The following is an 11430-nucleotide window of genomic DNA, read 5'->3' as shown; positions in this document are numbered from 1 at the left end:
GTTAACGAACAATCGTTTCGATCGTAGCTCCGCCCACGATTCGCGACGGTTGTCAGGCAATCATCCAAGGAAACGTTCCACTCGATCTCTTCAGCAACGCGGGCCAAGTTTCTCTCTAGCGTTCACCAGGTCCAAGCTACCGCAAATTCCGAATAGTTTGTAATAACTTGTATCTTCTCATCGATTGTGCCTCTATCTCCATAAACTTTCTCATTTATTTACACTTGACACTTTCATCTTACGATTATTCGCATTATTTATTATTATTATTCGAACAGTGTTAGTGATTGATATAGTTGATGTATTATCAGAAGTTTAAAAAGTTAAAGTAATCAAATTTTGAAAATCAAGATTTGCTTTTCTGATAAATTTCAATTACATATATGTATGTCGGTGATAATCAAAGCTACAATTTATAAAGTATGTATATAGAATACTTAGAAGCATATAGATATATAAATTTATATATAGGCATATTTATAGATATTTATATAAACTTATAGAAATACTTATTATAGATATTGTCTTTCCTTTAGACAAAAATGAACGAGTCCTTTCTACGTTGAGAAAAAGATGTTAAAAATTTTCGTATTTACTTGCCTTTATAAAGCGAGTAATAAATTTTAAATCATCATAATTAGTTATAATCATGAGAGAGGACGCGTGTGTCTATATCGACATTTACAAGGTCGACCGATACAATCTGTCGCGAGAAGGAGCTCGAGAGCTGAAAATCATGAGAATATAAATATATTTAGATAAAGATGAAGAATCCGATTGTCAAGTATCTCCTCGGGGAGGAAGTACCGACGAAGGAGGATTACACGGATTGGCACGAGAATGCTAAAGGCGGAAAAACGTCGCCGATACTCGCAGTGGACGTTGACAATCGCGACGAGCAAGATGAGGACGGGACTGACGAGAGATAACGAAATATGACGAAAGCGGTGTCGAACAGCAGAGTGAGAGAGCTTCAAGCCATGCTATTTCCGATCCAACCCATCCCAGGTGAGCTTTAATGAGAAGAAACAAAAATAATTACCATCGGTTTAAAATTAATAAAATTAGCATTATCGTTCACTCGACAAATTGATTTCTATATATTCCGATGCATTATTCAATGGAGGTAGAAAAATAATGCATTTATAACAATGTAATGAAGATGTTGATGAAGTCGTAAACCTGCGGACATTGTACCCCCTCTCATAAGCGGTCACGTTTATTAATATACTTTAACAATAACATGTAATGCCTATCATTATGATATCCACGCGTACTCGTGTGAATAATACAATTTTCAAATTTAAATATTTATTTCATGTTATTTCAATACACTTGTGTTGCTTATTAATATATAATTATTTTACATGTATATCGTTAAGATGACTAATTTTCCGCGAATAAGCAAAAATTATTAAATTTTTTCAAACGTTATCTTAATTCTCAAAACGCACAATATCATTAATCGGTGAATGTACTGTAATTTCCTCTGTTCATTTACAATATCTATCTATTAACAAAAACATTAAGTTTACAGAAAACGTAATTTCATCTTATGCAACACAACGATAAAATAAATTCTTTTTTTTTTTTGACGATGCAGGTGGCATGCTTTCTGATCTAGCGCCACAAGAGTTGCAAGTATCTCAGCTTGAACATTACGATGGCTCGACTCTGAGACGGGATGTGGAGTCGGCGCTGTTCGCGATACCCCTAAGTTTATCTAGGCATCGGTACTCCTCGAAGGAAACTCTTCGGGCGGTTCTCGATGCACGGTGCATCGTCGACGGAAGTATTCAGGAAGCAGCTAGATGGCCGACCGAATGTCAGGTAAGAATTAACGCACTTGTATGCCGCGATTTTCAAAAGAACAATGAGTATCGGAACAAAAGTAACCAATGCGTTCCTCTGTTATTTAAAAATAAAAAACCATTTTGATAATCTGAATTTCTTAAGAAAATATATACAAAAAATTATTCATTTCTTTTACTTTGATTAATATAAACTAATTCATGTATTATAATTACGTATATTAATTAAATTTATAATTAATCGAGGCAAAATAATCCTAGGTAATCCCAGAACGAATTCGCCACATAGAATACAATTCTGCTACCCCGGAAGCCTTTTATATTCCAACAGGGAAGGAACCAAGACCAAAGCCGATCGGCGACGAGCTTGGAACGGTAATATTTCGCTATTGTCCAACCAACGTTACTAATTATGTAAGTCATCGAGAGACCCGGTATCTATATATACATATGTATACATGGGTGTGTGTGTGTGTGTGTACTAATCCGTGCGAATTCGATCAATATATGTATAATACGTTTGCGTTATTACATTTTTGACACGCACGTTCCTGAGACTAGTGACGCGCTCCTTAGTTACGGCCGTTAAGCGCTGCGTTGTTAAGGAGCGAGCATTAAGAGGGGGAACCGTAGGCGTGAGTCAAGAAATCCGGCCGAAAGTTGCATCTAAATCCCAGCACTGCGTTAGATAGTCAATAGTCAATATACAATAGACCGCGACAAATGTTTAAGGATGCACGAATCTGACAAACATTGATTTTTTTTTCTATTGGTTCACGAGAATATTATTACAAAATGAGAATTATAATGAAAGTTTGAAAATAAGGGTTTTTACAGTTTAGCCGATCTTGCGTGGGCGGTAGCACGGTATTACCGTTCCCTGTGGAGTTTTCCGGGGAATCGACCACGTGCACTGTAGATACTAAGGATGCCGCTAACGAGAACAATATTTATTTTGTCGCCGAGGCGTCTCAACCGACAGAGGACAGTACGGATTTACGATTCGAGTCGCGATTCGAATCGGGAAATCTCGGCAAAGTAGTGAAAATAACTGATACGTATTATCAGCTCTACTTAAGAAGGGATCTCTACACTCAGAGGCATACGCAATGGTACTATTTCAAAGTATCCAATACGAGAAGCAGAATTACATATAGGTAAAATTGAAGAGTCTGGATCCAGATTAAAAAAAAAAAAAAAATACAATTGAGATTTTTGCTTTTTAAAAAATTCGCTTTTTGTTGTTTTATTATTATTAGCTTTTTTCTGTGCTTTTCAATCTTCTCAAGTTAATATTGTCGAAACGATAAACTATATATAATATATAAAACGTAATTTTTAACGTAATATAACGTAATTTTTACTTATTACCCGAACTATCTCTTTGTGCGAATTACTATTAAATATAGTTTATATAAATAACTAGAGTGAATAAACTTACTATAAATACATATAAACGCACATAATTTAGCCTCTACAAAATAATTGCGCAAATTGTTATGGTTATAGATTTTCGATCGTGAATATGTGCAAAGAAGAAAGCCTCTATAACGAAGGCCTCAAGCCTCTTCTCTACTCTACGGAAGATGCTCGTACTCGATCCGTAGGATGGAGAAGATGCGGCGACAATATCGCATATTACCGAAACAACGATTCATCGTAAGTGATAGACAATTTCGAACTATGAATCTCGTAATCCGCGCGATGCGCGGTTAAAAATTGTACGTAAATAATTGCAGGAGCGACGAGGAGAAGGAGAAACACACGTTAACGTTCAATATCTCGTTTCCTCACGATCGTGATATCGTTTACTTGGCACATTGCTATCCGTACACATACACCGATCTCCAGGTAAAAATTGCATTTATTATCTTATAAATAACAGTCCATAAATCATAAACAACATTTATATTTCATTGGCGGACTTTATTTCGATTGCCGTCTTCTCCTTATATAGCGAGAAAACAGGGTATACAGATAAATGAGAATTCTTTTAGTAATTATTGCGCGGAATGTATTCCCACGGTCGCTAAGAATGCATATTATTCGCAGAATTTATTTTACATTCCGCATCATGCTTTTCCATCGCGATTATCATTCTAAATATAAACGATTCCCAGCATAACCGATTGTATTTGTTGCGTCCCGTCGTAGATTAAATCTTCGTGTACCTCTAATTACGCGCATAAACATGTCAGGAATATCTTGGCAAAATTGTGGCCGACCCCACGAAAACAAGGTTCACCAAGCTGCGCTTGCTGTGCCGCAGCCTGGCCGGAAACAGCGTGTATTACTTGACGATCACCGCACCGACACACGACGAAGTGGTGCGAAGAAAGAGGGGCATCGTTATCACGGCCCGGGTGCATCCCGGTGAGACGCCGTCGAGTTGGACAATGAAAGGCATCATCGACTTCCTCACGGGCGACACGAACCGGGCTAGAGTAAGATTTATAATTATATAGATAAATATTCAGAATATTCAAGGTACAAACTAGGAGTACCTCCGACGTATGTAAAGACGAATTAGCTGCAAGCGATCAACGTATCGCTGAAAGAAAATTCTATCAATATGAAGAAATTTGCGCTAAAGAAGAGCTAGAAACGATTCAACAACTGGCGCTAATATCGCACGATTATTACAGGAGCTGAGGGAGAGATTCGTCTTCAAAGTAGTGCCAATGTTGAATCCGGACGGCGTCATAGTGGGTAATAATCGGTGTTCCCTGTCTGGTAAAGACTTGAACCGGCAATACAGAACCGTAATGCGGGAGAGCTATCCGTCTGTATGGCATACAAAGCTGATGATACGAAGGCTCCTCGAGGAATGTGGAGTGGCGATATACTGTGACCTTCACGCTCACTCGAGAAAGCATAATATATTCGCTTACGGTTGCGAGGGCAAAAGAGCCGGATGCAACGGAAGATTATCGGAACAAGTATTTCCGCTAATGCTCCATAAAAACGCAGCTGACAAGGTAAGATACACAATCCAGTGTATAATAAATATAATAATATTCCCAAAAACTTAATTTTAACGATAAACACAATTTTTAAACTAAAATTGAGTTTCAAAAACTATAAAGAATTTTATGACACAGAAACAACATTCGAAAATTTTATTATTCAATAATAATAACAATAAATAATAATAATCTCTTTAATCGACTCTGATTATTTCATTGCTTATTGTCCAAGTTACACTAGCAATTTTTTTTCCGCTACCACAATTCTAGTTTTCTTTCGAAAATTGCAAATTCCACGTTGAGAAAGGAAAGGAAGGTACGGGTAGAGTGGTCGTATGGTCGATGGGCGTTCAAAACAGTTACACCATGGAGGCATCCATGGGTGGTTCCAAGATTGGTTCGAGATGCGGAACTCATTTCTCCGCTCAGGACTACGAACAGATCGGCAAAGCTTTCTGCGAGACCCTACTCGATTTTTTCGATCAGGATCCGATGAAGGTAATGTCGTCTATTTAATTAATATTTCGATTACACTTTCCTTGCATTTTCTTGCAAATTATGGTATGCCGAGATATGATATTAAACGGTAAGTAAAGTCGTTATTCACATTCAAATACTTATACTAACTTTCACGCAAGAAAATACAGCCACCATACATTTGTAATAAAAAGGTCAAAATTTAAATCCATCCAATTCTGTTTATCACAAATTTACTCAATGAATTATTCATGTGCTTCCTTGGAACTTGTATTATAAGTAAGTAAAAAATAACATGTTGTTTTAACGAATCATAGTGTCTTCATATTCTGTGAATTTGAAGGCACTCGTGCGAAAAATCTAATTTACATAATTATATAATACTTAAAGATGGACTTTGCAACAAATCCTGAATAAACACGGATTCGACAGGAAAAACTTCGGAATAAGATCATAGCCAGATTGACCAAAGAAGGGTCCAGCGCCGAGGAACCTACCAATATCGATTTGACAGATTACTCAAGGTATAGCCTTCTTATAATAATGCGTCTTTTATATTCTGTATCTCGTCTGCGGAAAATTTTTGCGATTTGAACGAATTTTGATTAGTGACGAAGGAGACATCTCGCAGGAGAGCTTCTCGTCGGAGGAGGAAGGAATCGAGTACACGGATGCTGCATGGTCCAGCGAAGGCGGAGAGTTCCTCGCGGGTCGTCGTCGGTATCTTTGCGCGCCTCCACCGTCGCCGACTTTCGTTCCACCGAGAAGTGTTGGTCTTTACAGAAGGAGAGCGAGAAGGGACGTCGCGGGAAGAATATATTTGGAGCGCAGAAGAAACCTGGTATATCTCTATAATTATTCTATAGCTAATTCGGGAAAGTGTAAAAATTACACGACGAATTTTATGGAAAAACATATCGCGACATCCTCATCATCAGAAATAACAAATATTTTTGTCAATAGACGCAACGTGCAGTAATGGACTTACCGACCACGGATCCAGGTAGCGATTTATGTGATTTGACCGATTCGGCTGATGAAAGTTTCATAAGAAGCGAAGGAAGAGAATATGACAGTATATATTTATTAATCCAATAATATCTCAATGTCAATTACAATTGTATTATACATCGATATGTATGCGTTTGTGCGGATCTTGTAGTTGCGTGGAGGAACACGCGAGAGCATCGTGAAGAGATTATCGAGCTTTCCGAGAGAGAGACGGACGAAAGAGATGAAAGACAACGAAATAAAACGCTGATCCTACCGGAAATCGTCAGATCTCGCAGTGTATCTTTCGGAGAGTTGTTGCCGCGCAAAGATTATCGGAGGACTCACCAACGATCGCGATGTCTTGGGTAAAGTGTCAATTGTCGTTTCTTCTTCGTCCTCTTCTACTCCAAAGAAGATATACAAAAATCATCGGTAAAAATTAAAATTGACGTTTCTTTAATGGCTATCACCAGATTTTTGATTAACAATAAAATGTAAAATCTAACATCTCGGAAAGTGTAATGTTTATTTTTTTTATTATATCACATTCAATTTTCAGACATACACATAAATAATAATAATAATAATAATAATAATATATATATATAAGGCTCTCAATATTGTAATATAATTTAAACGGGCTAATAAGAGCCAATCGTACGATAATAAGTGGAGGTAAAAAAATTCTTTTGAAAAATTCAAAAGAATTTTATTTTAAACGTTAAATTATCTTCGTGCCATTTTTAATAAAAATTGCTAGAAATATCAATTCGTAAAATAGGTATTTTTTATTTTTTATTAATTATTTCCCACTTCATGCATATTAGCCCGCTTTATTATTTTATGTAATAATAATATATTAATAATTTGGTCATTTAATCTAATAAAATGGTAATGGAAGCAATATCTTATGTGTTCAACAATAACGTTTCTGTTGTAAAGTATTTATTCGCAAAATTATATAATCGATTCGTATCTGTCAGAACGATAAAGAATCCGTCAACGATATCGCCGACGAATCGAGATGCGAGAATCAAGCTAACGTCATTGAGGAGAAAAATTTGGACGGGTATACCATCTGTCGCGGAGGGCAACGATACGGGACGTCTCGTCGATGCGTTCGTTAAGACACCTTTAAGTTGGGGTGTTTCCAGATACGCTCCGATGCACTATCTCACGGACGAAGAGGTCACGCTAAAGTGAGTTACTCCTCAATTTATACACGGTGTCCATAAAATAAGTGTATCGATGACATACACGGTGTCACGCATATCGGAATAAAATTTTGGATCGTGTTTATAACCGAGTCTAAAATCTATCGCACTCTCGAATCCTACACTTTAGAAAAAATACATTCTATCGCCCATGATGTTTATCATTTCGTTTTAGACAGACGCAGTCCAAGAAAGTACAGTTGCTCGTTTACGATGAAGACAAAGACGATGTCAGGAAGACGCGGAAGAAGTCGCGGCGGAAGCGACAGGTCGTCGCGAAGAACGCGTCCCAGCTGAAGACATCCGCGCGAACGGACGGGCAGAAGACGTCGAAGAAAAAGATTTCGAAACTCGATTGGCAACGGGCGGTAAACTTCGACTCTAGGATTAAAGATGCGAGGAGCGCGAAAATCTCTTCCTCTTTTCTAACTATCGAGGCGGATTCGTTGAAACTGCTAGCAGCGTCGGCTACGTCGCCGAAGAGGCAACAGTGGAAGCTCGAACAGCGCCGGAAATTCCGTGGCGTCGGCGCAGTGGCCACCACCTGTGTCGGTGCAAAGGCGAAACCGGCGCGATCATGCTACCGTGATGCCTTCTGCGAGAGCACGACATCGGATGACGTTTCATCGGACTCGGGTAAGCCAAAGATCACGAAAAAGAAGCAAAAGAAAAAGAAGCAGCAGCAACAGCAGCAGCAGCAGCTTAGGAAATCGGCGGTGAACAGAGGAACGGAGAAGATTAAACGCGTCTCCAGCGCGAAAACTATGCGCAATAACATTTGAAGTTTATTTTAGATAATCTACGTAGGACGTAAATCTTGGATTTATTATACATGTTTTCTCGTTATAAGAAATTTTTTTTTGTTTCGTTAGAAGATATCCGCATTATTTTTCGAGCCAGTGAGTTCTAAGCTTTATCTAATATCGGAATCTGAACGATGAATAAATAATTCACAAATAACGAAAAATAAAATTTACATGTTTTATCTTTACTTTTTATACAATTAATTTTAACGGATCAAGGAAATTTTAGAATGATATAAAAGTTTCATAATCAAACACGACTTTATTCGGATAATTTCAGTTAGATATATATACTTATTCGATTTCTTCGCATGAAAAAAATTTACAAATGAAAATAAAATCTATTTTATCATTGTAGAGGAGTTTAGCGAGGAGTTTGACTGTGGTACACAGAAAAATTGTTTCTCACAAAGATCGTTCTAATTGTAGTATAGAAACTCATATATATCCAATGCAGTGATTAATATTTGGCAATGAAACCTAAATTTGCCAGAAGGTATTACTAGAATTTGCTGCTATACATTCTACATGTTACAAACAATTTCTAGCAGATACAAAAAATAGAGTTAAATTTTTATTGTAACATTTAGAAATCTACCGTCAGCAAAATATTTTTTTAAATGTATAATTCTCAGCATCATTGATACACTGTACCGAATCTGTTTATCGGCTCGCTCAGTAAAAAGATGAATATGTAAATATATGTATATATGTAAATATATGTACATCTTTTTACTCATCACGTATTGAGCGAGCCGATAAACAGATTCGGCAAAATGTATCAATGATGCTGAATTACGTCGCTCAAAAAAATATTTTGCTGGTGATAGATTTCTAAATATTACAATAAAAATTTAACTCTATTTTTTGTATCTGCTAGAACATTGTTTGTAACATGTAGAATTTATAGTAGAAAATTCTAGTAATATCTTCTGACAAATTTAGATTTCACTGCCAAATATTTATCACTGCATTGGATAAATATGCATTGGATTTTTCTGTGTACCACATTCAAACTTTATAACAAGTATGATTAATATATATGGATAGACGCTACAGAAAGACTTTCTTTGTAAATTTTACTAACAATTCAGAGAGATATAAATTCTGTCTCTATCATTTAGATTGGTTCAGTGTAAAGCACATCACAGTATTTGTTATCATTTATCTATATCAATTAATATTTCGCACCTAGAAAATTGTTGTTGTAGTTACAAGACCATTTTTTGAGTGTATATATTTAAATTTCTCTTTTCGCAAAATTGAATTCTAAAGATATTCGATAATTGAATTCTAAAAATATTCGATAGTTATATTATATTATTCTTTTCTCTCTTTTCTTCTTTTTATTTCAATTATACTCGTTAAACTCTAAGCGATAAAATAGATTTTATTTTGATTTGTAATTTTTTTTTTATGCAAAGAAATCGTATATATACATATATTCGAATTTAAGTTTGCACAATTAAAATATATATTAAAGAGAGAATATTAGAATATATAATACCATCTTACAATTAGAAAATTGCTTTTAAAAAATGAGAACTGAGGAAAAGTACTGTATCACAAATTAGAAAGAAACGGATAATTAGTTAAGCAATTGAAATATCATGAGAGTTAATTAAAGAATTTTACTCTGGAACGAAAATTAAAGATAGCGTATACGTAAATAGAAATGGTAATCTCGCGCCTGCATCTGACGTGCGGCAACAATTGTCGCATCACGTGCTCGCACGATTGACAATGCAGTGTCACCATGGCGACACACGAGCGCGAGATAAACAATTTGCGGTCATAAAATAACATCACATAGCCTGATCGTCATGAGACTAGACGAACCAATGATTCGTCATCGACGCTATATCGAGATTGCACGAGCGGCCAAAGGTCATTTTGATGAAACCGCAAACCGACGTAATGAATTACAAGAGAGATTGTCACGGAAATTAGAATAAAACTAGAATTACCTTTAATAACCTGAACCTGAACGTCTGTCAGAAAACAAGCGGGACGTGGCACATTCTCTCTTGCTCACTGCTCACAATTAATTACAAATACGATAAAAAGGTTATGAAAAATTAACGGAGGAGATTGTAACACTTTGTAACACGATACACGATACACGATCACATCGAATTATTGTTTTCATCATCTTCTTCTTCTTCTTCTTTATGGCTGATCAAGGCTTCTATGTAGAATTTGCCGATACGCCAGTCGTGGCGTCGGTGCACAATTACTGTTTTCAGTTTTCGTGATCTAGTTGCGCAACTGATAGAAATCCGATTCGCAAATGAAAGTCTGCATATTCGCCATCTCGCGGCAATTTTCCCTATTATATTGGAGAGCGGGAAATTTGACCTTTTACTTTTACTAGAACTAGGACGCACGACACAGATTCTTATAGTTTATAATAAATTTTTTCAAAGCACTTTCAAAACGTGATGTAAAATCAAATCGATCCCTTCATATTTTGTGCTTATTATATTACAATATTACAAACAACTTCTATCGCTGAGATTATATTTTAATGATTTGAATGTAAAAGAGTTGATAACAATGAGAATAATTTTATGAAGTTAGTGGCGATTCATGTTTCGTTTTCGAACTCTGCCGATATGATAATCGTGAGTAGTTTTTGTTTTGTATTAAGAGGATGTGTGTGTGTGTGTGCCGGACCGTCCTGTTTTATCGGCCATAATAATTATATATTTGCTTAATATAAGGGTTTTGCGGTGTGTACGTGCAAAATAGGATACCTCTCCACTCGGAAATGCATGAAGGAATATAAGTGAACGTTTGAAAATGTATTTGAAAGCCTAGTAAGAAACATTTCGGTGTGCAAAATGTTGCATAGTAAAATCTTTTTTATAAAGCTTCTAAACTCACTTCTCGAAGTTCACTAATACTCTTTGATAAAATGCCGAGTGCGGAGTTCACTTGTTAGGTACGTGCAGGTTGCAGGTTGTTTTTTATATTAAGTAAATGTTGACGGCAGAAGCCGATAACAAAACTGTAATTTTTTAATTTTTTTTCACTTTTCATATGAAATCATAAACCCCGCACTCCGTTATTATGTATACTTTAATTATGGAAAAGGATTTGTTGATATCTATAAACAACAAAAATATTTTGCGTTTTAACTAATATTCGTATTCTGTCGGTATCC

At 36.1% G+C, this 11430-nt stretch overlaps 2 protein-coding genes across 2 annotated transcripts in view; one reads left to right on the top strand and one right to left on the bottom strand.

Annotated features, from left to right (window-relative positions):
* The window catches only part of LOC115234987 (glutamine-dependent NAD(+) synthetase), a 17623-nt gene extending 6955 nt beyond the window's left edge, over positions 1-10668 (bottom strand). The window contains exon 1 of the mRNA XM_029806449.1: positions 10232-10668. The gene's annotated coding sequence lies outside the window, so the exon portion shown is untranslated. The remainder of the gene's footprint in view (positions 1-10231) is intronic.
* On the top strand, positions 477-8405 carry LOC115234988 (cytosolic carboxypeptidase 2-like). The gene is made up of 15 exons (XM_029806451.1): positions 477-1008; positions 1604-1830; positions 2073-2225; positions 2649-2968; positions 3321-3470; positions 3551-3662; positions 4010-4255; positions 4457-4789; positions 5048-5275; positions 5687-5778; positions 5864-6095; positions 6218-6329; positions 6417-6612; positions 7231-7446; positions 7637-8405. Exons 1-15 carry the CDS (start codon positions 936-938, stop codon positions 8241-8243), a joined length of 3297 nt encoding a protein of 1098 aa, XP_029662311.1. The 5' UTR covers positions 477-935; the 3' UTR covers positions 8244-8405.
* Positions 10669-11430: the final 762 nt, after the last annotated feature.

This window comes from Formica exsecta, unplaced genomic scaffold, assembly GCF_003651465.1.
Source record: "Formica exsecta isolate Colony F162 unplaced genomic scaffold, ASM365146v1 scaffold21, whole genome shotgun sequence".
Lineage (NCBI taxonomy): Eukaryota > Metazoa > Arthropoda > Insecta > Hymenoptera > Formicidae > Formica > Formica exsecta.
Note: the sequence above shows the minus strand (reverse complement) of the source record. Positions and strands in the feature narration are given on the sequence as shown.